This window comes from Chlamydotis macqueenii, chromosome 20, assembly GCF_036417535.1.
Source record: "Chlamydotis macqueenii isolate bChlMac1 chromosome 20, bChlMac1.mat, whole genome shotgun sequence".
Classification (NCBI taxonomy): domain Eukaryota; kingdom Metazoa; phylum Chordata; class Aves; order Otidiformes; family Otididae; genus Chlamydotis; species Chlamydotis macqueenii.
This window is the reverse complement of record NC_141575.1, coordinates 10,437,801-10,463,603: the sequence shown is the minus strand read 5'-3', so window position 1 is coordinate 10,463,603 and position 25,803 is coordinate 10,437,801. Positions and strand designations below refer to the sequence as shown.

The 25,803-nt window shown below is 57.7% G+C and overlaps 1 protein-coding gene and 1 long non-coding RNA gene across 2 annotated transcripts in view; both read left to right on the top strand.

The window, feature by feature from the left end:
- Nucleotides 1-22,694, top strand: part of ARRDC1 (arrestin domain containing 1) — a 38,046-nt gene extending 15,352 nt beyond the window's left edge. Inside the window, exons 2-8 of the mRNA XM_086764138.1 lie at nucleotides 1,362-1,472; nucleotides 14,382-14,432; nucleotides 14,989-15,143; nucleotides 15,621-15,803; nucleotides 16,153-16,329; nucleotides 16,513-16,924; nucleotides 17,908-22,694. Of these exons, the coding sequence (XP_086620264.1) occupies nucleotides 1,362-1,472; nucleotides 14,382-14,432; nucleotides 14,989-15,143; nucleotides 15,621-15,803; nucleotides 16,153-16,329; nucleotides 16,513-16,924; nucleotides 17,908-17,972 (1,154 nt within the window). The 3' untranslated portion in view covers nucleotides 17,973-22,694. The remainder of the gene's footprint in view (nucleotides 1-1,361; nucleotides 1,473-14,381; nucleotides 14,433-14,988; nucleotides 15,144-15,620; nucleotides 15,804-16,152; nucleotides 16,330-16,512; nucleotides 16,925-17,907) is intronic.
- Nucleotides 22,695-23,733: 1,039 nt separating this feature from the next.
- LOC147598264 (uncharacterized) lies at nucleotides 23,734-24,767 on the top strand. Its single transcript, XR_015260750.1, has 2 exons — nucleotides 23,734-23,951; nucleotides 24,554-24,767. It is a non-coding gene; the product is annotated as an uncharacterized LOC147598264 (long non-coding RNA).
- The last annotated feature ends 1,036 nt before the right edge of the window (nucleotides 24,768-25,803 follow it).

The window sequence follows — 25,803 nt, the reverse complement described above, 5'->3', positions numbered from 1 at the left end:
CAGACGGGTGAAATGGGAAGAGTCTGGTAGCTCCTGCCCCCTTCCTGCCAGCAGAACTGTTCACCTGGCAGGTCCGGTGCGGGAGTTCTGTGGGATCCATTAAAGCTGTTGCAGAGCCTGTTGAGAATCAAGACAGGAGATGTTCAGGCTGGGACAGCCCTGAAGGCCCAGTTTGTGCCACGACAGGTCTACCTGCATCCTCCCTGTGCGAGGGTAGCACCGCAGATCATCTCCTGCTGTGCAACAAGGCCAGTCTGTCATGTTTGTCTGTCTCTGCGGTCCAGTGTCCAGATCGGAGCTTGATTTCAACCTGTTGTGTGTTAGCCAAGGCTAACTGAAGATGTCTTGTGGTAGCTCATCTGAAAGCCGCGTAGCTCATCCAAAAACCATGCTGCAGAGTGAGCTCTGGGGTGACTTCGACAGGGCAAGGCACAACCATAGCTCAGATTACTCCCCTTGCTTTGGGAGGGTCAGGTGGCATCTCAAGTGCTTCCAGACCTTGCTGCGTGGTTTTGCTGTGGGCCCTGAGTCTCTAACAGGAGGAGGGATCCACTCAGTTGAAGTCATCTCTCACTGCTGAGAAGCAACGTGCTTATCAATGTGGTCGGAGATCCTGATGCAAGACAGGCACGAATGGGTTTCTGTTGCAATCCTTTGAAGTAGAGACCAACCCTGGGACACGGGGGCAGGCTTCCAGGGCCTGGGAATGTCCGTGAGGGTGGGTGGGCCGGGAACTCGAGCAGCAGCTGGGCTTGCTCACGCTGCGCTGGGGGCCCAGCTCTCTGCGGCAGCTGCAGACAGGGCTGTACGCCTTGTTGAGCTGGGCAACAGGTTTGTGCCGAATGTTTCTCTCCTCCCAGGGATGGTGGGATGCCCGGCTCCTCGTGAGGTGGGAGGCAGCCGGGTCCTCTGCTGCTCATTCCTGTCTGGACAGGGACACCCGAGCGTATAGGAGAGAATTGCTGCCGCAAAGGTCTCCGCTGTCGGCCCATGTGTGCACGTATTGGGAGGGGATGTTGGTTCATTTGGGAGAAAACTAAAGAGAGGGTTCCCTCCCAGGGAGCTGAAATCACTGCTGTTAAGGGCTTTCACAGGCCAAGGAGGCTAGCACGAGGGCTTCAGTGGTGGCAACCACTGGGAATAGCACTGGGGTGGCAGGGAGCTGCAATAGTGCTGAGATTAAGGGGAAAACGTGCTTCTGAAATGAAAGCCTGACCTGGTTCTTCTGCTCCAGTTTTGCACCCTGTGTGTGTTTTCATGAGGCACTGCTCCTACACGAGTCCACAGACAGCACCTGAAGCAAGTCTGAACCTGAGGTGTTGCTTTCTCCCAGTGCTTACGCGTGTGCTTTCTCTCCACAGCCATCAAGGTGAGCTGCGTTGGGTCCTGCGGGGTGTCTAACAAGGTCAACGACACAGCGTGGACCGTGGAGGAGCAGTACTTCAACAGCACGCTGTCTCTGGCAGACAAAGGTAAGGTCCACAGCGATGTGGTGGAGATCTGCATTCCTGAGATGGTCTACAGAAATGTACCACCAAGACTTTAGCATCTTCTCGATGTGAAATGCCCCTTCACAGGCTGCCTTGGCCTGTGCACAGAGGATGGGAGCTGACATTAGAGACTACAAGAGCTTAGAAGGAGCTGTGTGGGGAGGCATCCTGACTAGCTGCAGAACTTGGCAGCCGCCCTTGCAAACACTGCTTGCATATCCTTTGGCCCCGATCCGCCTGAAACGGAGCTGCCAGCAGCAACTTCTCTGCCGTTTCAAGGCCCTGTGGGTTCGCCCCACTCCGCTTCCTATGTCTGTGGCCGTCACAAAACGCTGATCAAAGCTGGTGGAGAGAAGCCAGTTGCAGGCCAGGAGTGGTTTGCAGTGAAAGGGATGTGGAGGTGTCACTTCTCCTCCAAGAGGAACGTTGAGAGCGTGGCAGGGACAGCTGGATGGTTGCCACCACACCCCTGCAAGCCGAGATGCCCAGAGATAGCGAGGTGTATTATCCTGGGGGGTAAAGTGACACCAGCAGCCTCTTTGGAATCTGGGCTCGGATGAATGCTGTCTTTCTGCTGTTAAATAGGTCAGCCTCACCACAAATAATTCATGCTGTGCCCTGGCTCCTGTGGAAATCAAGAAGTGCCAGTGTTCACCTGCCGAAGGCTGTGGTGGTGGCTGTAGAGTGGCAAAAGCCCAGCGTGGCAGAGCTCAGCCCTCCGATGCTTTTTTATCTGATAACAGGAAATGGGTAAACCTGAAGTGGCAGTTTCTGCTAGCTCAGCATTTTTCAAGCAGAGCTCTTAAGCGTCAAGGGGAGAGTGACCTCATCCTCGCAGCAACTGGAGAGAGCGCTGCTTGCTCCCAGGTCCCAAAGAAGGGAGAGAGCTGGCTGGCTCGCCCCTTGGCTTGGCTCGTGGCCCAGGGGCTGCAGTTGGAGGTGAGCTGCCTGGGAGGGCAGCGAGGAATGTTTCTCCCTGATTTGGGATGCGGCACTGTAAATGTTGGCGTAGCAAAATCCCAGAGGCTTTCTAAGCTCCTGCAGGCCATTGAGCTTAGATAAGTTGGGAGCTGGAGGCTGTGAACATTTGTGGACTTCTGGAGAGGTTTAAACCTGCAGCTGCACTGAGAAATGCACCTTCCAACTTCTGTTTCTAATAGCTCACGCAGGAGAGCTGCGATATTGTGGTCGGTTCTGTCCTGGTAAAGCTGAGCAGTGGCAAAAGCCAACTGGGAGGTGGGCGTGCTGTTCGTTGGTTTTGCAGACCCCTGGGAGATCTTTATAGACACCTTGGCAGTCGGTTCTTGTGAGGTTCCCCTTGGGACCCATCCCCTTGACAACTAGGACCTGCATGGACTGGGAAGGATGGAAGGAAAATGCGTTGATGGCTACATGGTTATGTGGCTCTGATGTGTCCCCTTTGAAGGCCTGAATTCCAAAGGTGGCCAAAACTTGGTATTGTCAGCTCTTTAGCTGTTCACGGAAAGCCCTGGCGTCTTGGCTCTTCATTTTCTGGGACCGTGACCCTTGTGTACGGCCAGTGCAGAGCTGCTAGCTGTCAGCCACCGGCATGGCAGAGTCTGCCAGCCCGAGGCCTGAGCGGGGCCCGGGGTGGGGCGGCAGGGCCGGGCTGGAGCGGGTGATGGAGCTGGCAGCTGCCCCGAGATCCGGACAAAATGGGCCAGTTGAAGTCCTCCAGAGCTACCCGAGCTCCAGGGAGGTGATGCAAGAAATGGTGGGGCATGACTTATCAGAGATGTAATGGATTGAAGGGAAAATCTGTCCCATAGGGCTGTAGAGTCTGGCACTTGAAAGCTGAGGTGGTGTAGCATCGTTACTGTCCTGTCTGGCAAAGCTACAGCGCAATTACAGGGGAAAAGCCCGGTCCCAGCTACCAGCAGTCAGTCTGGGGCAGCACACCAGGCAGTTCCAGTCACTGACCTGCGCTCTTCTGCTTTTCGTGTCAAAGCGGACACGACCACTGGGAGCTCTCAGCCTCCGGCTCCCAGCTGCAGGGAAGCAGATACGGAGAGGGCGGGCAGCCCTGTGTGTGGGATCGCAGCCAAGGGCAGCGCTCCTGGGGCGTTTGCTCTTTGTGTGGCTGGTACAGGAGTTCTTGTCCTGCACTTGCCGTGTTTGTGCCGTGCCCTTCTTCCCGTGCCCCAAGGATGCAGGGGAGCGAGCGATGGGATGGGGGTGGGAGAGGGCAGCGTCGATGCTGGTTTTGGACCCAAGTCTGCCACCAGTGATGCCTTTGAAACTGGCCCTTGCAATTGCCGCACTGGCTGGTGCGGATGTGGAGACAAAAGCCCTGGGGGCTGGCACCGCTCCAGCCTGCGGCGGGGGGAAGCGAGATAATTGTCTGCTGTCGCAGCCCTCGCCGTGACATTGATGCGTGTCCGGGCTCCCAGAGCAGCAGGGAAGCCGGGCTGCTTCTCCGTGTCTCTGCCTCCCGTGCGTGCCTGTCCCTGTCTGTCTGCCTCAGCGCGGCGTCCTGGCACGGGGATCTGCCCGGGGAGTCGTGGAACGGCCTTGTGGTCGCGAGCAGCAGGGCAAGGCCTCGGCGCTGACTCGGCCAGGGTGTTTTTAGGCTCCCCAGGAATAGTTCTCAGCTGCCCCGGCCCTTTCTGAACGGGGTATGAAGGAGCTTCAGACCTTTGGGCTGTCCCTCGGTGCCGCTGTGCTGAGAGCTGAGCTGTCCCTTGCCCTGGCAAAGGGTGCTTGGCGGGGGTGGGCTGCTCCGGTGTCCGGCAGCAAAGCGTTTGAGGTGCACCCAGCGCCTCCCATGGGTGCTCCCCGCGGGGCCTCCCTGCAGGTCTGACACCCGGCTGGGTGGGGAAACTGAGGCAGGCTTGTGCTGCTGGCTCTTGGTCCATGCGTGCTGGTGGGTGATGGCAGGAGCCCGGGGTGCGGGTGAGTTAAGGGGGTCAGAAGTGTTCCTGAGCAAGGACTCTCGAAGGAGCGCGGGGCCAGCCCGGCTGCCAGCCCATGCTGCCAGCATGCGACTCCTTCCCTGGCCAGCATCTGCCAGCCGCCGGCGAAAAGCAGCAAGCGCCAGGAGCAAAGGTCACCGTGGCCGCAGACAAATACTGCGGTGGCGTGTGGGATGGTCCTGCCATGTGCGTAAAAATATGCAGAGCCCCCCCGGGTGAATACGTGCCTGTTCCTTCAGGTGGGGGCTGGCTGTATCCACCCTTTCCTCTCACACCCTGAAGAGCAAACTGCAGGAGGGTGGGCAGGGATGGCGGGGGACCTGTGGATCAGGTGGAGGGGCTGCCTTGCTGCGCTGCTGCAAAAGCATCTTATACACGAATGGGGATGACATGTCCTAGCAGCACAAATGGAAAACGAATGGGGCAAGGGGAGGAATTTGCCTCTGCCTCGGAGGACCCCTCTGTTCCTGCATTCCCCTCCCCTTACAGCAATGCTGTTACCTCTCCTTTTTGAAGCTGTGCATCAAAAAAAAAAGTAAGGCAAGGCAGAGCAGCACGTCCCTGCTGAGAGGGGAGCTGGCAGCCAGGCTGTGCCCTGGGCGGTGGGTGATGCCAGGCTCCCGCTGGCACCATCCCCAGCCCTCTTGCAGAGGGCTCATCCAGCCCGATAGATCTGCTCGGGTTGAAGGAGGGTCCTAGGCATCCCCAGGGCCAGGCAGCCAAAGCTTCTCTGTCTTACCCATCCCTGGCGAGCAGCTCCTGCTCCAGCAGGGCCACAGCAGTGCTGGCACCTGGGGGTGCAGGGCAGGGAGGCTCAGCCTGAAAAACAACGCCCTTTGCTCTCTCCCTTCCCACATCCTGAGCAGTCACTTTAAAAACATCGAGCTGTGGTCTTTGAGGACACATGGGGGGAAGGGGAGAGGAGGTCTGCAAAGCTCTGGAGGCTTGGGTTGCTCTTTAAGCATCTAAGAGTGACTCCGCACTTCTCCACCCACACACCTTTGAAATAAGTGAGGGGGCAGCTCGTCCTCTGCAGCATCAGCTGTTGCTTGTATGACTCGCTGTTTGGTTGGGGTATCTGAGGGTGTACATTGTACGAGAAAGGAGGCAGGCCCCGAAATAACCCAGATGCCCACTTTGCAACAGAAGGCGCTTATTTAAGGCACTGGCTTTATCCTTAATTTCCCTTCTCGCCGCTCCTCAGAGCAGCATCCCGGGTGCAGAGGGCTCAGCCTTCCCGCTGGAGCACCCGCAGGTTGGTGACCGGTGGCTTTGCTGCAGAGGACCCTGCTCGCATCCATGCTGGCGCAGCGCTTGTCCCCGCTCGAGCAGCACGGTGGCTGCGTTCTGGGAAAGCCTCCCGCTGGGGCTGAGCAGCAAGCTGGAGGCGGCGGGCACCCGTGAGGTCTTGGGTGCCGGGGGGTTGTGCAGTAACACCCAGGCCAGCGATGTGATGAACTCAGACTCTTCACGTAAAAGCCGCTGGAAAGCACTGAGCGTACCGGCTGGCCTGCAGCCCCTCGTCCCTCGCTGCTCTGTTTGCTGGAGGACCCGGTGCGGCGCCGGGGAGGTTGCTCAGCCCACGGGCCGCTCTCGAGGGAGGCTCGTTATTTGCTTCCTGGAGGGGATGCCAAGGCGGGATTTGCTTTTCCCACTTGGCCTGGGTTTGACCTGGACACTTGCTCCGTGGTGCCATTTTTTCTTCGGTCCGCTTTTCCCAAAGAAATGCAAGAGGGGTGGGAGGAACCTTGCGAGGGGGATGCTGGGTTTCTCCAGGTGTCGCTGGCGCGGGAGATTGAGTACAGCAGTTGCAGCGAGTACAAAACAGTACCGCTTGTACCCGCCGCGCTCACAGAGAGATGCCTCTCTTGATCCAACACAACGGAGTAATTCAGCTCCGCCGCGGCCTCCCGCTCCTCTCCCCTCCCCTGCTGCAGCCCTGGCCTTATTCAGCCGGAGAGGAGCGGGTCCGTCGAGTGCCGTACCCACACGGGGCTGTTTTCCTTGTATCTCCTGCACGCACGGCTCTCGCCCTGTGGATGGGTTGTACCTGCAAAGGTAGATTTTTGTTTTTTCTGTTCCTTTTAAATCATACTTGTACCTGAGTTGAACCCGTGCAGGGAGCTGGCTGTAATTTCCAGCTGACCTTACTTTTGGCAGCTTGTTTGTTAACTAGAAAGCGCTGCGGGGAATTCCTGGCTGCTCCACACGCTTCCTCTGCCGGCAAATTTCTTGCACAAATAGCTGAGAAGGGGCAGCTGTGCATCACCTCTTCCCTGGGGTGGTTCTCTGCCTGCCTGGCACAACACCTTCCCGGCCTGGCACGCACCTTCCCGGCCAACAGCCGGCTTGGGGCGCGGATCCTGTCTTCCAGCTGAATTTAAAACGCTTAGCGACCTGAGAGTTGGGTCTCTTGTTCAGTGCTCAGGATTCGCTCTGAGCAGGAGGTAGCAGAGCAGCGGGCGATGCTCCTGGGCAGCCCCTGGCCGGGCGAGAGCAGGAGGGTGCCCGTGGGCGGCGCTGAGCTGTTAAGGATGCACTGGTGCCAGCTCCTCGCCGTGCTGTGCTACCGGGTTCAGGAGCAGTGACGGCAGGTTCGGCCCAGAAAAGCCAGGTGGAAGGAGCTGCAATTGCCTTGGGTCACAGCAGCTTCCTCAGCACTTCCCAATTTCTTGCCTCCACAGATCACTGTTAATCCTGAGAGGTTTTTTGCAGTGTTGCCGTACCACCAGATCCTGCTAATTCATTGGAAATGTCCCTGAAAACTGCTGACACCGAGATTTCTAAGCAGCGGAGCCGTAGCCTCGCTGCTGGGCTCTCTGATGTGTTTTCTTCCTCAGCCTGCACCTCCCGTGTTCCAGACAGCTGTATCCCGGCAGCGTTCACCGTATCGGAGCGCTGGAGGTTGTTCCTGCTGCGTGTTTGCGTGCACGCAAATCCGGCGTGAGCGAGTTGCTGCTCTGAACGGAGCTCGGAGCCCGCTGGGGACCGTGCTCCCTCGCTGCGCGGCAGCTCTGCTCGGCTCAACCGCTGCCCGGCAGTGAGGGAGGAGGAGGAGGAGAGACAGAGGAGGGCAGGGGCGAGCAGGGCGCTGGCTGCCAGGGCTGCGGTGGAAGCGAGGGCTCTTTCAGCAGCCAGGGAGTCGGTGTCCTGGTGCACGGGGCAGGGGTGCCTGTTTTTCCACCTGAAAGCGCAAAAAAAAAAAAAAACCTGCTGCTTTCCTGCTGCCTGCCTGGAGAGCCTTGAGAGGAAAGTACCCGAGCTGGGCATCACCAGCACTGGTATCCGTTTAACTCGGCGCCTTCAGAGGAGCTCGCCTTGCCCACGGGAGCACGAGGGCTGCTTGTAGGCAGCAGGAAGACTGTATTGCTCCAAGTGACGGCGGGGGGACTAGCAGGCACCAGGTACCTTTCCGTGCTATGTGACTTGGCCAGCACAGTTAATGCATCACTCACTAAGTAGCCAGAGAGAAACTGCCATATGGCTGGGCCTGCTGTTCCTCTGCTAGAAGAACCAAAAAATACGTGCACTCCGAAGGTGCAGCCTGTTCCCGCTCTGGAGCAGCAGAGTCTGCGCGCGCAGCAGGAGGGAGCAGACCTGCTGCCATCTGCGTGGTGGGTACTGGCCGGGAGAGCTGGAGGTCGGGGCAGGAGCTGCTCCCAGGCTCCTGTCCCTGGGGTGGAGTGACCTCTTCCAGGCTCCTCGTTGTGGGTATAGAGCAACCAGCACCGTCCTCTTTGGGGGATGGAGGAACAATACATGGAATATCCATCTTTTTCACCCTGGTCTAGCCATGGATGAAGCCTGGTGAGGCAGAGGTGTGTGCTGTGCTGCACGGTGTGTCTGGGCTGTCCCTCCCAGCGCACCAGAGCGTGAGATTTCACAGGGGTGAGTGACATCTCGGCTGAGCCTGTCGTGTTTGTGCATCAGTGACCAAGGCATCTCCCAACCCTCTCTGGCTTCTCTTCCTCTGGCACCGGCCTGGAGATCCTGGCTTTGTTGTGGTGGCTTCTGGCTCCCAGGGATGGTGGCGCTGGGGCTGGGGGAGCCAACCTGGGAGGAGGTGTTTGGCAGATGTCCCTGCAGTGGCACTGGTTTGAAGGTGCAGCCCAGGCAGATCTGGCCCCACCAGTAATGTCAGGCTGGCCGTTCTGCGTGGGCCACCAACCGAGAACGCTGCAGAACAGCCCTGGGAAGCCCAGGCGGGACGCAGCAGATAGGGCTCGATGTCCTTGTTGGTGAGTGGGTGGTTCCTCCTGAACCCCAGCCCTGCCCCGCTCTCCGGCCATGGCAGAGGCTGCCAGAGGACCTTTCCCAGCCCTGGGCTGGCTGCTGGCAGGGCAGGGTGTGGGCAGGCAGCTTCCCCTCACGCTGAGGGATGGTGGCGTTGAAGGGCTGGCGGCTTCCTGTGGCTACCGGCTCCGCCTGGACACGGGAAGCTGCACTGCTCAGAAAAGAGTCCAAACCTTTCCAGCACCTGAGCTGTGGCGGGGTGAGCTTGGCTTGGATCGTTTCTCTAACAGCGTACAGACAGACGTGTGGCCATTTCCCCAACATGCAGTTACGGCGGTGTCGCGTTTTCCCGTGTGGTTGTGTGGCAGCGGGCTGGTTTGCAGTGGGCACGGGGAGACCTTCGTGGATGGAAGCAGAGCTGTCTGTGGTGCGTCCAGGGGCTGGGTGGGCTCAGGGGCACGGTCAGCTCGACCTTTGCATGGGAACCCCACACAGCCCTGGGGAAACCCGTACATTTCTGTCCCTCCGCCGCGCGTCAGTGTGACCACAGACGCCCCGCGTGCTGCGGGACGGTGATGCAGCACCGAGGTTTGTTGTGTTGGGCAGGGCTTGGGGCTGTGCTCCCCGTCGCTGGCAATGCTTCGCAGGCTCTGATCGCGTAGGGGGCCTGGCTGCATTACCAGGGGACCTCCCGTGGACCCGACGCAGGACTCGGCATCAGCCCCTTGGATCAAGGCGTTTCCTTTCTGCACAGGATGAGTCCTCCCGGGCCTCCTCCTCATCCGCTGGTGCGAGCAAACAACCCCCCCGTCCCAGTGTGGAGCAGAGGGGAGCGGCTGAGCCGAGGACAGGAGAGTCCGTTTGCTTCCAGGGAAATCTCCAAGGTCACTCTCCGCTTTGCGCTGTAAGGCGGCTCTTCTGCACTGTTGGTGTGTTGCTGCTGCTCCTGCTCTCTGGGTTTGTTTTTTCCAGGCTGTCTAGTGGACCTGGCTCCTTTCCCTCTAGGAATTTTGAGGGAGGATGTTTCCAAAGGCCATGCAGGGGCAGCCGATCTCTGCTGGCTCGGCTCCCATCAGGAGGAAGGGCTGCTGCAGGTATGGCCCCGCAGCAGAGCCCTGCTAATCCAGCTGCCTCTGCTGCCTAACAGCTTTCTCAAGGTATTTTTAGCTGCGCATAAACTTCAGGAAAAGGTTTTTTTTGCGGCTGAGCACACTGTGGCCTTTGTTCAGGCTTCTGGGAACGGAGAGGTGACGGCTCAGCACGGCGGCGGTGGCTCGCGCAGCCCTTTCCCCTAGCAGCGTGTCTGCGAGCCGCTCAGGAGCCCCGCGGCCTGCCGCGTGGGGCTTCTGGAGACCCCTCGGGTGGCGCTGAGCTCCCGCTGACCGGCTCTCGCCCGTGCACAACCCGCGGCTTGCTGTGGCAGAGCTTCTGGCTCAGGAGCAGCTCAGAAAGGAGCTTTCGGAAAGGGCTGCTCCTCCCGGGTACCTGCGCGTCAGGGTGGCCGTCGGAGCAAAGCAGCCCACCTCTGCCCGCTGCCAACAGCGGTCTCTGTACCAAAGTCAGCTTGCAAGTGAAATGCGCGCTTTAACGTCCTGGATCTTCACTCCAAGCTCTCTGGGCTGGAGGGAGAGGTGGAGTGGCTCTGCGTGCTGCGCGCGACGCTGCATCTCGCCTGCCGTGATCTGGTGATCTGTCCACGGCACGTGCGTGGCTGGTGGGGCGCGTGTGGGCCTGTCCTGCCGTCGCGGGGGTTGTGTGGGACGGGCGAGCGCTGCAAGTGGCCCTGGCAGGAGCCGAAGTGGCTTTTGCTAGTGTTTTCCGCACAAAAGGTGCCTGGGTGGTGGTGCAGGGTCAGACTGTGCCCTGCCCGTGCTCATGGGGTGGCCGGGAGAAGGGAAATTGCTGATTTTTCCCCATTGAGGCAAACTAAGTCAGCATTTGGAAATGGAGGCTCAGCCTTTAGGAGCAGAGCTGCCAGATGGAGAGTTCAAAAGTAGTTGCCACCTCCTTTCCCACTATAAGGGGGGGGACTCTGCTCAGGACTCGCCAACTTTCCACCTGCCAAAGGCACCGGACACGCGGCAAAAGACCAAAATGGCTTTGTCATCCCAGGCAAGGTGGACATGGAGCCTCCACTGTGTCTGTGCTGGAGCTGCCTCATCCCTGGAAACATTCCAGGCCAGGTTGGACGGGGCTCTGAGCAACCTGATCTGGTTGGAGATGTCCCTTCTCATTGCATGGGGGTTGGAGTAGATGGCTTTTGAAGGTCTCTTCCAACCCAAACTATTCTATGAGTCTGAGAGGCAAGCAGGAGCTGGGAAGTGACTTGGTGTGGGGTTACTGCTAAATATCTGCCTCTTCTCGTGCCCCAAGCTTTCCTGCCGTCTCTGCTGCCCTCTGGCTTTGCCAGGCGCTCTGGATCATGCCCATGCTTTCACAGGAGTCTCCCGTCTTGGTCAGGATCATCCATTTTTCTTATCTTATTTTTGTTAACTCTTGTTTCTGAAATAGCTCTGACACTGAACTCCAGCACTCCTTCTGCTTTCTGTGCCAGTGGGCTTCTCGAAACGCTCCTCTGGGCTACCAAGGGTGCCTGCAGCTGGGACCGGGGGTCCCCAGCCAGACGTGGGGCTGAGGGTGTTGCTGCCCCTCCACCAGCGACCTGCCCAGACAGCCTCTGTGCCTGCAGTAAGAGCAAAATATGTGGTGTTCAGCTGGAAATTGGGGCTCTGCGAGCAGCCGGCTGTTTGTTAGCTGCGCTAGCTAACGAAGCTGCGTGCGGTGATGCCTGCGCCAGTGGGTAGGACCTGGGTGCTCAGTCCAGCCCGCTGGAAACTTCCCTGAGCGTGGAGGATCTCGGGGCTGGCGTAAAGATGTTTCTCATCCTTCGGGGAAGGAGAATGTGGGCTGTGTGGAGCAGGTCTGAAAACAAGGGCTGCTGCTAATTGCCTGCAGCATCTCTCCGCTTCATGGAGCGGAGAACAGAGCTCCCTGCGTTTCCCTGGCTCTTTGCTCAGCGCAGGGCTGAGTTCTGGGCTCTCGTGGCCACAAGCCAAGTGCTGCTGCGATGCCCTCAGTCCGCATGAGCTGCGACAGGGCCTGACTTCAGCCTGGGGTGGCTGGTCTGGGAACTCGTCACTGGCTGGGAAGAGCAGGAACGGCCTTTTCCAGCCCTCGTGGGCAGCGTGTTGCAGGCAGGAGCTGCGGGAGGGATTTGCAGGCTGCTCCCTGCCCCAGGCGGGGTCACAGCCAGTCTGAGCGCGCTGTGAGCCAGCAGATCTGTGGGGGCTCGGGCGTGGAGCTGTTGGGGGGTCTGCGCTGACCTGTGGGCGGTTCTCATCTGGGGACTTACTTGAGGGCTGGGCTACTTGTGTGGAAACCATCAGTGCCACCAATTTATGTGGTGGCTCTGGCAGCCAAAGCGCATCCTCTGCGAGTCATGCTGGCCGTGTGTGTCACTGGGAGAGCGTATTGCTCGGTGCTGCGGTTGGGAGTGACCTCTAGGACCCACGGTTTTCTGCAGGAGGTTGGAAACTGAAGGTGAAATGCTCACGGGTTCAATTCCAGCCTGGCTTTCTGTTGGGCAGGAGCTTGACCGAAATGACTTGTTGGCTCACACTGCCTGTAATGTAGAAGAGGGACTTCCGCTGTGAAGTTTCCTGCTCCGAGCAGGAGACTTGAAATCACTGCCTGCATGTTCATCTGGGGCTCTGCAGGTCAGAGAGCTGGAACATCTCCAGGTCTTGGAGGAAACTCAGTGGCTGCTTCCCTCTGGGACTCCTGTCTCCCTGCACTGCAGTACCAGGACTTGCTCCCTCTCCCTTTCAGATGGAGAAGCTGCACGAGAGACGGGATGTATTCCAGTTTATCAATTTGCTTTCCAAAAGTATGGATAACGGGTGTAAGATCAGCATTGGATGGTGCCCACATGAAAGGCAGGAGCCGTTGGAGCAGCGAACGGGCACTGGGTTCGTTGAGTCATTCATACAAGCCAGGCTTGAACCCGTAACCAACAAGCAAAGGCATGTGCTGCATCCCAAATTGCCGCCTGTAACCCAGCGAGGCGTCCGGAGACGGGACAGGAGCTGCCCACACCTCTGTCCCTGTCCCAGCTCTGCAGGGCACCGGGCCTGGCAGCGGAGGCAGTGACTGGCTGTGTGCCTCCACCTGCTGCCCAGGCCGGGTGGTGCATTTCACCCTGCGTAGTCCGGTTTTATTTGGGGGACGGAGAGGGAAAGCACCGAGGAGGTGAGGTGTTCTGGGTGGGGTGATGGGAGCGAGCAAATCTTGCTCCTCTTGGTAAGGACAACGTGTGTAAATAGACTCTCAGTCTTCTCCTGACTTGCCTTTGCAGTGGTACGTGATGGGACACTTGGCACGCTGTTTATTCCACCTGCCTCTGCGCTGCCAGCGGGACGCACACTAGCAGGGGTGTGCCTGTGTCCCCACAGGTGGCTGAGTGAGCCAGGGGCAGCAGTGCAGCTTTTCGTAACGTGAAGGGTGCACGGAGCCAAACGCCACCTCCCCTGCCTCCTGCCTGGACCACGGTGTCAGCGGGGGGATTCGCCCTTCCCTCTTCCCCACGTCCCCTGTCACATAATCCACGTCACCCCCTGACGGCGGGACCCTTACTGTCAGCTCTGCAGAGCCGGTGTTGCGAACTGGCTGTCACCTCCGTCTTGCGTCGACCAAAGGGCTGGCCAAGCCTGGGTACATCCGGCAGGGATCCCACAAAGCAGAGCAAACACGGCTTGATCTAATAGTTCTCCAGCTCTCCCCAGCACCGCCGCCTTAGAACAAAACCTCTCACGTTTCCACGTATTTAACAGATGTGGAGAAACCTCAATGCTTTTCCTACTGAAGGCAGCTTTGGAAGCTGCCTGGTGTTACGCGATCACTCTGCGGGTCTGCTTCAGCCGTCACGCCGCCCTGGGAGGGAATCTCACATCTGGGTGGGCGTGCTGGAGGGTGGATGGGGCGGGGAGTCTGAGTTTGTAGCTGTTTTTTTAGCCGTGCGCTGAGTCTTGGCTCTGATCTGCGTCCTCAAGGCCGCCGTTGCAGAGCGGGATATGGCTGAAGAAAACCAGTGTTGATGTTTTAATGTTGTGGAAATCTTTTCCTTGGCTTCTGTTGTCTAAGCAGCTGGGCTGAGGTATTGCAGGTCCCTTCTCGGGTCCGGGGGTGGATTTAGGCGTGGGAGATAGACCCCTGGTTCCAGCCCCCGAACACTGTGCAGTCTGCATGGGGCTTGGTGTGTGGCTAAGGCTGTAGTGGGTTGATGCCCACCAGACCTCCTCACCACCCTCAGACAGCGCCTGTGCTTTCTCCCCTTCCCCCTGACAGGCTGTAGCCTACTTGAGGGAAGAACACAGCATCTCTTCTCCATGCCCTATGTCACTAAGCAGGACTAACCACCTGCTATGGCACTGGCGTCCCTTAAACCCTACCCCAAACGACTTTATTTCCAGGATATCTTAACGTAGAACCAGTCACCGAGAATGGAGACATCTCCTGTCCCAAGGAGAGGTGGGCAGCAGCAGATGCTCCTGTTGACTCAAGCGCTGCTCATTGGATCTGGAGTTGTCCAGTGGGCTGTAGGCAGCTGAACAAGTTGTGTGTTCCCCGGGTGGCAGTCCCTCTCTCCAGAAGATCGTGCTCTCCAGAAGATCACATCGTTCTAAGGCAGCAGCCTGTCCCACTTACCTTTTACTCTTGTTTCCTGCAGGGGTCCTGACAGCTGGAGAGCACAACTTTCCCTTCCAGTTCCTGCTGCCAGGTACGATGCAGATAAATGGCTGAAGGCGCTTCCCTGTAGGCCTTGGCTTTTGCAGCCTCTCGAGCTGTGCTGAGCAGGACTCGAGCAGGATGGCAGAGGCAGGCTGGCAGCCAGAGATGCTGGCGGGAGCGTAAGGTCAGCCACAGACAGCAGAGGAGCTCAGACAAGCAGGTACCTTCTGCGCTGGTGCAGAGCTAGGGCTGAGCTGTCGCTGACGCCTCTCCGGGCGTGACCCTGGAAGTTCTCTGGGTGTGCGCAGGGGTCCTGGCCTGTGGTAGCCACCCGTCCTGCACACAGCGCCCTCAGAGAGATCTCTGCCCTTGCACCTGCGGTTGCAGAGGATCCCCTCTGTAAGGAGGCTGCAGCGAGGTCTCTGAGTGACCTAAGTGTTCAGCCCCAAGTCTTTTTTTGGGGAGTCCCCATGTGCTCTGTCTCTTAGGTACTTGCAGAACTCCGCAGGTGAACAGGAAAGCTGGTTAAAGGGGCTGTACTTCCAGTTCAGAAACATTTGGCCTGACTCAGCCTTATGATCCCTTTCTTTATCTCCCAATTCCAGCCTCTGCTCCTACATCATTTGAAGGCCCTTTTGGCAAGGTCCTCCATCAGGTGAAAGCTGTGATAGACACACCTCGCTTCTCCAAGGACTACAAGTGCAACAAGATCTTCTACGTTCTCTGCCCTCTCAACTTGAATGACATCCCTGACATCGAGGTAGGAACAAGGAGGAGCATGGCTGGGAAGTGCCAAGGCTTCAGCGCTTGTCCTTGTCCTGCGTGCTGTCTGGGGAATAGTTGTGTGGTGGGACACCTCTCTGACTGCATCCCCTGAGTGGGCAAGAGCAGGCCTCCTGATCTGTCCTGCCTTGCCATCAGTCCCTGCTCCAAGTGATTTTTGATTCTTCTGCATGTTGCTTTGAAAGATTTGGCTGAATTTTCAGCATGCAGAGAGAGGTGTTTGCCAATAGCACCCAAAGACCTGGGTCTGGGGAACTTGCTTTGGAGGGAAGGGCGATGAATAGGACAGCAGAACTGGGGGGATGGAGAATTGAGAGCTGTTGTCAGTGCAGTGCTGTGTGGCTGGTTCTTTGTGTCCTCTTAGACCGGATACTCCTGTTTTGAATGTCTGGGTGTTTTTCTGGAGGCTCTCTGACTCTCTTGAGCCAACATCTCTGTCTCTGCTGTTCTGCAGCAGCCCAACACTATGTCAATCACGAAGAAGTTCAACTACAAGCTTGTGAAAAGTGGCAACATTATCTTGACGGCCACCTCGGATCTGAAGGGGTACATCGTGGGACAAGCAATCCAGCTCCGCACGGACATAGAGAACAAGTCGGGCCGGGACACCGGGGCTGTGGTAGCCAGTCTGCTCCAGGTAAGCATCTGAAAGGGTGATTCTTCGGCTTGTGCTGGTACTCCACCCTCTGAGGCCTCTCTGAAACTGGGCCAGTTCTCACCAGTGTGCATCTCTGCTGCGTGTGGCTGGGAGGCGGCAGCGAGGAGTCCAGACCCCTGGCTAACTGCTTCTCTCTGCCTTCCCGGGGAGAGAGGTGGTAGAACTTGTCTTGCTTGTACCATGCCTGCTTTGTAATGTGCACAGGAGGTTTGTGCTTGTGCTTATTTGACAAAGCAGTTGGGTGGTTTTGTGTCCTGACTTAAGTTTGCAGGAGACACAAGACCATTTGCAGTCTTTCTGCTAGCTGTATTTTCTCCTGTCTGTACAGAAAGTGGCTTATAAATCCAAGCGCTGGATTTACGACCTGAGGACCATCGCGGAGGTGGAAGGCTCAGGAGTGAAAGCCTGGAAGCACGCAGAATGGAAGGAGCAGATCCTCGTTCCAGCACTGCCCCAGTCCATTCTGCAGGGCTGTAGCCTCATACATATCGACTACTACATCCAGGTGAGTACGTCAGTGCTCCTGGAGAGCTGCAGTGGGCTCTGCTGCAACGTTTCTGCTCCTTTCTGGGTTGAGCTCGGTCCCTGAACTCTGTAGCTGTGTGGTGCGGGTGGCCCTCGCATCAGGTGAACCTTCCCAGTGCAACGTATAATGAAGAGGATGCCACTGCTTTTTCTTCTCTTCCAGGTTTCCCTCAAGTCGCCAGAGGTTTCGGTCACTCTCCCCATTTATATTGGAAACATTGCTGTGAACAGGCTCCCGCTGAGCCCCTCCCGGTCCATCCAGCACATCCCGTCTGCAGTGGTACCCAGTGCCCCGCCAGAGGAAGAGGAGGCTGCCGGCGGTTATCACCCGATGGACAATGTCTCCATCCCCACCAAAAGCCATTCCCAGCAGCAGCCGTTTAGCTACGCCCCAGGACTGAGCTTCCAGGAGATAAGGGTGGACTCGGAGCAGACGGGCTCCCCAAACCATCCCACGCTCTGCCTGTCGACGGGAGCCACTGTCCCTTACTATGCCGAGGGGAACGTGGTGCCCGTCCCCACGGCCAGCTCTCTCATTTTGCCTCCGGAGTACAGCACGTGGGGCTACCCGTACGGTGAGCAGCCCGCTCCCGCGATCCCAACGGGCTCGCAGTCTGGTAGTCTGTCATCTCCTGTGACAAGAGTCTCTTTGCTAGCTGCAAACTGGGTGGGAATGGGGATGTCAGCCTGCTGGGGGCTGATGTCAGAGAGGATTGTGAGATCTCTCTGCCTGCTTTAGCCTCCGGAGGAGTCTCCTCTTCCAGCTGTAAAAGCCAGCCAGCCGTTCCCACGTCTGCGCCCGTGCCTGCTCTGGGCTCGTCGTGAGAGGATCTCCCTGTTCTTAAATGAGCTTTCAGCCTCCCACTGATAGAAAAACTTCTTGGCTTGTGGTGAGGCTGGTGGGAGCAGAGCCAGGAAAATGACGTAACCGAAATCTTCTGTCTGACTTGGAGTGGCCCTGCAGCTGGTCTGAAGACACAAGCTGCGGGGGTGGGAGCTGAGAGACTGTCCAGGGTGGAAAAGCTTGGGGAAATCCCAGCGTGCCGGGTTCCTGGAGCCGTGCTTGTCCCAGGTGGCGGGGGTGGCAGGGACCAGTGATGCCTGTTAGCACAGACCGACTGTTAGCACGGTCCTACCTGAATAAACCCGTCTGTTAGCACTGGGGTAACGAGACACTCGAGTGTCACTTCAGCCCTGGCTTAGGGCGCGCGGAGGATGGGTCACCTGTGCTCTGGAAGTGCTGGAGTATATGAGGATGCTTGTGAAAGAAGGGGAGGACCAGCCAGGCCTTTGAGGTGCTGATTTTAAGCCCTGTAGGCATCCGGACAGGGCTGGGACTGGCTGGCTCAGATTCTGCGTGTGCATGTGCAGACCCCATACATTTCAGTGGGGCAGGTTGTAGCGTCCTGGAGAGAGGGTGCCTGCATGCGTGACACGAGTACGCGTAGCAGTTTGCTTTACTCTGCACCGGGTTGCATAGACTGGGGTGAAGGGAACCTCCCAAACACCCCCTATAACCGCTCTTACTCTTTTTTTTTTTTTTTTTTTTCCCCCGCAGAGGCGCCTCCATCCTACGAGCAGAGCTGCAGCAGTGCCAACTCCAGCATCAGCAACGGCAACTAGCCTCCCCTGCTTCGAGTCCCGCTGGCGCTGCCCGCCCCCGGGCGCCGCGGTTCGCCTGCCTACTGCAAAGTCTGGTACAGCACAAGGCGTCGTCTTATCTCTCTGGCTGCTTGGGGGGGTAGATGGCACATCCCAGCGTGAGCTTTTTTAAGTCTCTTTCTAGGGAGGGGGAAGAAAACCAAAAAGGGCAGCCAGAGCAGCCTGTGTGCTGTGTAGGAGAGGTCTGGGAAACTGAGCCGTCTCCTGCTGCTGCACCAAGTGCTGGAGAACTGGTTTTGCCCCAGGGATGCCCTCTGCAGCAGCCTGTGTTTAAAGTACTGTAGTCAACACTAACTGCTTTACTATCAAAGCACCTGTGATGCCTTATCCGAAACGCTCCTGACTTGGCATGACTCCACTGTCGGTGAAGGCTGGGCTGTGTGGACTTTCTCTCGTCTTTTAGGGGCCATGTGCTCTCCAGAAATGGTTTTAACAGTCCTTCCTCCTTGTCCATGTAGGTCCTAAGGGTAGCTGGAACAGGAGGTTTCTTGGAGTGAACAGGTTTGGAAGGTCAGGGACTCTTAAAAAGCCAAAAGCACAAGCCCTCGCTGTACCTGTGTTGTGGGGTGAGTGACTGGCAGCCTTTGGTCCTCTCGCAACGGGCTGGACGCTGCCTGCACGTGGTGAGAGGAGAGCAGATCTGGCAGCGAGGAGCTCACTGGGGCACCTGCTGATAACCCCAGCAGCCCTGGCGTGCTGTGGAGGGAGAGCCCGGTGTTACCGTGGGGCGCGCACCAGCCAGCTTCTGGCCTTTTCAGCAAGGGCGGCTTCTCTCTGAAAATCCCCGTAGGAGACAGCCCATCCTTGCTGGCTGCTGGACTGCAGCGCCCGGGATGAACAGCGCAGCTCAGTCTGCAAGTGGGGGGACCAGATCCCTTGTGTCCCCTCTCCCACCTCTGCAGGGTGCCCTCTCCAGCCCAGCTGCGCTGCCTTCGGCAGGCCAGGATTACATGACAATCAAGTTAGAAAAGTCTGTCCGATGCTACCTCTGAGTCTGCCCAAGGACCCTGGCCGTGGCAGTGCTTCCCCCTGGGATGACCCTCTCGTGAGGCTCAGCCGGGTGTTGTGGGAGCTGCCAATGCTGCCACGCCGCTCCGGGTGGGTGCTTCGCGTGGGGACGGTTCTCTCTGCGAGCCGGTACTGGTTACCGCTTGTATTCTGAGCCGCCTCCCAAGCCACAGCAGGATGGGAAAATGAGTGAGTGGGAACACAACTGCTACGCTTCATTTGCAGCCTCCGCTGGACCTGGTGGGTCGCAGGAAGAAGCTGGTGGGTGTAAACCAACAGTTTTCTTTTGCGGTTTTTTTTTTCCCCCCCTTGTTTAGCTTTTTTTAGTATTGACTGCCCAAGCTGAGGAGACCACAGACCAGATACCAGGCTTTTAAAAGCCACAGGCATCCAGCCACGGCTGAAATTGTGGACTGTGGACCTTTGGCACCACGTTTGGTCTCCACACTGCCTTGCGCTGGGTGGGCAATATCTAACGCACCCGTTAGGAGCACGACAGCCTCTGCCTCCTTGTTTTAGCCCGCCTCTGCACGCCCCGGGCAGGCAGCTAGGGACAAGCCCTGCTTTGCACTCTTTCTTTGCAAATGCTTTTTATTTTGTTTTATTTTTTTTTTTTAAGTGTTGAACTGCTTTAAGGATAGTGTAGAGAAGGTGCCGTTCGGAGCAGTGCTGGCACAACATGCACCAATGTGGATAGAATGATTGTCGTCGTCCTTGAAAATATATATATATATATATATATATATGAGATGGAGTTTTGTTTTTAATGATTGAATCCAGAAATACAAATTTTAATGCTGTATTTAATAAATTATTCTAAGAGAAATGCCGTGCTTTTTCATCCATTTCCCATGCTTACCCATGTGCCTGTTCATGCCAAATCCAGGGATGCACGTTGATGCTGACTTACAAAATGAAGCACGTTTTTTGCTCTCACCGGGAAGGATGGCGACTTCTGCCAAGGCAGCGTGGGAACAAGCAGCTCAGTGCAGCCTGTCCGCGGCGCTGGACTCGTAGTTCCAGACGCTGGAGCTGGCTTTGGTGCCATGTGGGCTCGGCTCTGCAGAGAGCAGCCGCTGCACCGCTGCTTCCCCGGTCCCATGTCCCAAAGCCGTGGTTTGGCCAAGCGGCCCGCGGGTCTCGGGCAGCGCTCTGCTGCCTGACTGGAGAGGTGGGCTGGTGGGGAGGCAGGGGAGAGCGGGCTCTCCCTCAGCAGGATGGAGACACAGCCAAGGCGTGGCTGGAAGGGCTAGAGGGCACCAGCCTGTGCCCTCTCCTGAAAAGCCATTTGCCATAAACTGACTAAAAATGGAAAGCGGCTCCTCCCCACGCCCACAGTTCAGTGATGCCACGTCTGAAGCATGTAGCTCTTGCCTAAACGTTGTCATTGCCAGTAGCCTGAGGTGTCACCTGAGTCTCAGACACGAGGTTCCTTCTTCACCCTCTGCTCAACTGCTGTTTCTGCCCAGCTTTTATTATTTAAGGCTCTCTCCTTTGCCTGGTGCTCTGTGCCTGCCATGAAAAGCACTCTTCATGCGCAGGGGTCAAAGGCAGGTGCTTGTTCATTAAGGAAGGGTACATGTCTTCCCCAGTGCTCTTCCTCTTCCTCCCAGTTAGTTGAACCCATTTTGCCTGGCTCAGCTCGTAGCTCCTGTGGTCTTCCTTGCTGGTGGCAGTACTTATCCCTCCTTTCAGGTCTCAACCCAAATCCCTTCCACACCTCTGGAAAAATTCCTGTGAGCTGTCAGTGCTTCCGGATATGCCTGGACTGGGAGAGGCAGCCGGGGCGGGGACGGGTTTCCCAGTTCCTTGTTCTCCATCCCTGAAACTGAGCTGCTGGTGACGTGTCCAGCCCGTGGAAAACTTGAATGCTCTTTGGTTACTGGAGCCACTGGGCTGCCCTTCTAGACCCCCAGCTGGTGTCTGTCCTCATTTAACCGTTACGGCTGGGCATGCACCGTTCACGGTGGAGAGTCTGGAGAGGAGAGGCCAGCTGTATCTCACACAACTCCTGTGTTGTGCCTCGTGTCTCTGCAGTGCTCCCATGCACCTGAGTTCGCTCTCCCAAATTATATTTGCTACAAACTGGTCCTTCAGCGCCTCTCACTGTACGTGGAGTCCCCTTTGCAAAGCAAGGAGCAAGTGGGCACACTCCCCTTCACTGGTGAGGCGTGTCCGTCTCCGCTGGCAGCTGCGGAGGCAGCAGGAAGGGGTCAGAGCTGGAACTCATGGTGGTCCTTCTTTTGGATGCTAGAGCTGGGCACGCATGGCTCCTGCGGAGAGAGGCCTCTCAGGCCTGCGAGGCGGCCCTTGCCAGGACGCAGCAGGTTGTCATGCTGAGTCCGTCTCTGAGCCACCTCGCTGTTGTGCAAGCGGACGGAAATAACTGGCAAAGCGCTGTGGTTTTCAACGTTCCCCAGCGCTGCGGCAGGGAATGGAAGCCTGACACAAAGAGCCTTGTTCACGTTTCACGGACCCCTTTGAAATGGTCCAGGACTGCAGGATGGAGGAGTTAGGCCAGCTCTTCTTAAACCTACCGGCAGTTGTGGCCCAGAGCACAGTGGCAGCGAGGTCCTCAGGGAACACGAGTGCTTTTGGGGGCAGTGGGGCAGAACCCACTGCTGGGGTGTGAGTATGGGCCCCTCAGGAGAGGGCGAGTGGACAGTCCCTCTGCCTCGCTGCTGTCTCTCTTCTCTGCAGCCTCTCTTGGCTTCCACCTCTTCAAGTCGTGGGATGCTCCTGTAGGCCCTCGGTCATCCCTCGCTCCTCTTTCGGAACACTGGAATAAAAGGAAAAAAAGAAAAAAAGCCCTTTTTTTTTTTTCCAAACCCAGGACTGGGTAAAAAACGTCAGTGCACAGTAATTCCCTCAAATTCCTGGCTCTTTTTTTTTTTAAGCAACTTTTTTGTTTTGTTTTGTTTGAAATAGGGAGGGGAAGTGGTGGGGTGCAAGTGATGCGTGGGAGCTAATTGTTTCCAAACTCAGCGTTCAATGGAAAATACCAAAAACATCACCTGTCCTTTTTTTCCCCCGCTGCTTCTTTCTTGTCTTTCATGGCTTTGTTCTTGTCCTGCTCTCCATGTGTGCCACCTCCATAGTTTTGGCTTTTTCACTGTTGTGTCCTACTAAACTCCGCTTTGGCACCTGTCATCCCACTGCCTGCATGGAATGGGGCAAGGGGAGACGGGGACGCGAAGGCTCTTCTTTTTTAGCTTTCCACTGAACTTTCGGTAGTTTTGTAAAGTATTTTTTGCTAGGAAGTTTTCCTGGGGAGCCAGCACAAGAGAGGAGATAAAGGGTGTTCTGGGATCCGTTTGGTTTCTATTCTGTATTTTAAAATATTTCCAACTATCTGCAACAGGGATGTCCCATCCCTCCTCCCCAAGAGAGACTGGGAGGGGGTAAAACCCTCAGAACTTGTGCCCTTTCTTGTACCATCCTTGTGGCTGTGATTCTTTATTCCTGCGGTTCTCTTTCCAGATTTCAGAGTTTTATACAACAATATTTGTGATGGCTCTGTACAACCGAGACTTCTGCGCAATTTATTACTGGGTTTTAAAACCAACAGTTTTACATGTTTACCACGGCTTCTGGGGAGTATTTTTGTCCCGAGTTTTAAACCACCAAATGTAAAGAACTGAAAAATGTAAATAAAGATCTCAATTTTTAAGACCATGGGTGCTTTTGCTGGGGGTAAATGTGCGATGAGCGCCGTCTGTACGCTGAGACCGGCCCGGAGGCCTGGCACAGCGGGTGAGAGGTGGCTGCTGGCTTTCGGAAGAGGCATCCGCGTCTACAGCTGAGGCTCAGGAGCTGGTTTATAGCCAAGGCCGAAGCAAAGTCACGTCTGCTCCACCTCGGTGGGGGAACCGTCGTGGTGGGCAGACACTGGTGGGGTCCCTTAAGCTGTCCCTTGCTCCTATGGAGGAGAACGGTCCAGCTGGAAGGCTCCCAGCCAGAGGAAGTGCTGGAGCGGTTGGGTTTTTTCTCTTCCTGCTGGCAGGAATCCCAGGATGGAGAGGCCGGGCCCTGCTCGCCGCGCTTGGGGCGGGAGAGGGCGATGTCAGCCTGGCTGCAGGGCCCACGCCGCCATGGCGGAGCTGGCTCCACGCTGCCTGGGCCTGAGGCCCTGGCCCCGGGCTCTGCGGCTTCCTGCCTCAGGAAAACGGGGTGTTCGTGGCAAAACAGATCTCATCCTCGCCCCGCGTCCAGTAATGGGCACAGGAGGCCAAGCCGGTGGAGCTGCAGGGTTTGAGGTGGGACGAGAGCCGTGGCAGGCGGTGACAGGCTGAGAGGGCTCTGCGCGTTCCCAGTTATTCCTCCTTCTTGCAGGAGCCGCTTCCCGTCCTGACGGCTCAGGGAGGTTTGTCCCAGTGGCTGCAGCGGCCCCGGCTCAGGAAGATGCAGCCCCAGCAAATGCCAGGGGAGAGTGGCCTCATCGGCCATCCTGATCCCCCGGCCTCCCTCTCACCCCCGTCCCGGGCGCTGGTGCCGGGGTGCGGGGTGGTTTGGAGGAGCAGGCGTGAAGGTGGGCGATTCTGCCCCTCCCAAGTCAAGCTGAGCATCCCCAGTGCGGGGTGGTGGTGACTCAGGGTGATGCTGGGTGACATTCCAGGGTGACGCTGGCCCTTGCTGGAGCCGGGGCTCCCCTGACGCACATTTTGAAGGTGCTGGGGGTTTTAGTTCGTGCTGGGGACGGTCACTGCGTCCTGGGGGAGCCCAGAGGAAGGAGGACACCTAACCCTGCTGCCACCCTCCTGGGCCGGCCCGGCTCCTTCCCCTCGGGCAGGGAAGCAGAGGGACCCCCGGGGCCCCTGTGCGTCCCCAAACCGCAGGAGGCACCGGCGGGGCCGCGGCGAGGGACGTTGCCTTGGCCCTGCCGGAGCTGCCAGTGCATGGGCGCGTTCATTAATTAGCAGCTGCTAAATTGGGGTAAGTGGGGGGTTGCTCTGACGGGATGCAGCGGGCGGGGCAGGCCCGGGGACTTTTATTTTGACCGCGGCCCGGCCGGGGGCAGCAGCAGCAGCCGCAGCCGGGCTGGGCGGGAGGCGGCAGCGCCCGGGCGAGCGGGCTGTGCTTCAGGGTCCTGCGGGGTCTGCTGGGGTCTCTCACCCCCTCCCAGAAAAACGTCCGCACCCCGGCAGCCGTGGTTCGCTGCGGGGCAGGCTCTGCAGGGGCGGGAGCGGCCGTGGCAGCAGCTGGGCCCGAGGGCTGCAGCGGGGATCGGCCCCGGCCCGGGCTTGATGGGGGATTGGGGGAGCCCAGCCCCGCTGGGGCTCGTTTGGCAACGCCGAGGTCACTTTGTTGTCAAAACTTGGGCCAAACTCTGAGTTAACCCAGGTTTGTGTGGGTGCCGCTGCTCCTTCCCGTGCTCCGCCATCCCCAGTCCTCCTGGCTCCGGTAACTCGTGCAGTGATGGCCTCCTGCCCTGCTAACGGAGCTGTGTGGGGTGAGGAGGAGCACCCACCTTGCAAAGGTGGTGGGAGGAGTGTGGTGGTAACCCCAGGTGTAACCCCAGCACTGAAATTCCCCAGGAGCAGGTGGAGGCCAGGGCCCCTCACGGCCGCTGCCCGCATGACCCAGAGTGCTGGAGGGCCAGGGTTTCGCCATGGAGCGAACAGAACTGTGCGTCTGTCTGCCTGCCGAGGGGAGCGAGGCATCGGCGCGCGACTGCAGGAGATCAGCCTGTGGAGCGAGGGAGGGAATGCTGTTCCTCCGGAGAGCTGATATTAAGTGTGTAAATTGACATCAGGGCACTTGAAGGCTCCTGTTTCCCTCCAAGAGACAAGCGCCCAGGAGCGGCCTCTGCCCGTCCCTGCATCTCCCCGGTGCTGGTGTGATTTCCCTGGCTGGCACCTGCAGCCGCTGTGGGGCCAAGGAGCCCTGGGAGGTGTTTATCTCCCTCCTTTCCAGATCTGCTTCGCTGAAGAGCTGTAAAAGAGCTAATTGTTTTGCAATCATGGATTTATGGGCCTGGGCATTAGGAAGGGCCCTGTGGGATTGGGGAGGGTGAAAGCGGCTGTTTTGGGTGCTTGCATGTGGGAAAGGGAGTGAAGCGGTGGGAAACAACCCCTCCATGGCGGGATCCTCTGGGATGGGGTGAGCTGCCCCCTCTTCTGAGCCTGTCCATCCCTGTCTTAACTAAGACAGATGCCTAAGCCCTTGCATATGCTGGGCTGAAAATAACACAAAAGTGGGAGAAGCTACAAAAGGTGATGGAAAAAAGGGTATCAAATATCAAAGGATAATTTTTTTTTTAGCAGGAGGACGGACGGACTCTGGGACTGTTTCTGGCATCATGGAGATGCTGAGAGGGCTGGAGCAGCTCTGCTGTGAGGCGAGGCTGAGAGAGCTGGGGCTGTTCAGCCTGGAGAAGAGGAGGCTCCGGGGAGACCTGAGAGTGGCTCCCAGTGCCCAAAGGGGGCTGCAGGAAAGGTGGGGAGAGACTTTTCAGCAGGGCCTGGTGTGACAGGACGAGGGGTGATGGTTTTAAAATAGAGGGAGGTAGATTTAGATTAGATATTAGGAAGAAATTTTTTACACTGAGGGTGGTGGAGCACTGGCCCAGGGTGCCCAGAGAGGCGGTGGATGCCCCATCCCTGGAAACGTTCCAGGCCAGGTTGGCCGGGGCTGTGAGCAACCTGATCTGGTTGGAGATGTCCCTGCTCCTGGTAGGGGGGTTGGACTGGGTGGGCTTGGAAGGTCCCTTCCCACCCAAACCCTTCTGTGATTCCATGATCTTTTCGCACGGATTTTGTGTAGGTTTTTGGAAGAGTGCTGCCGC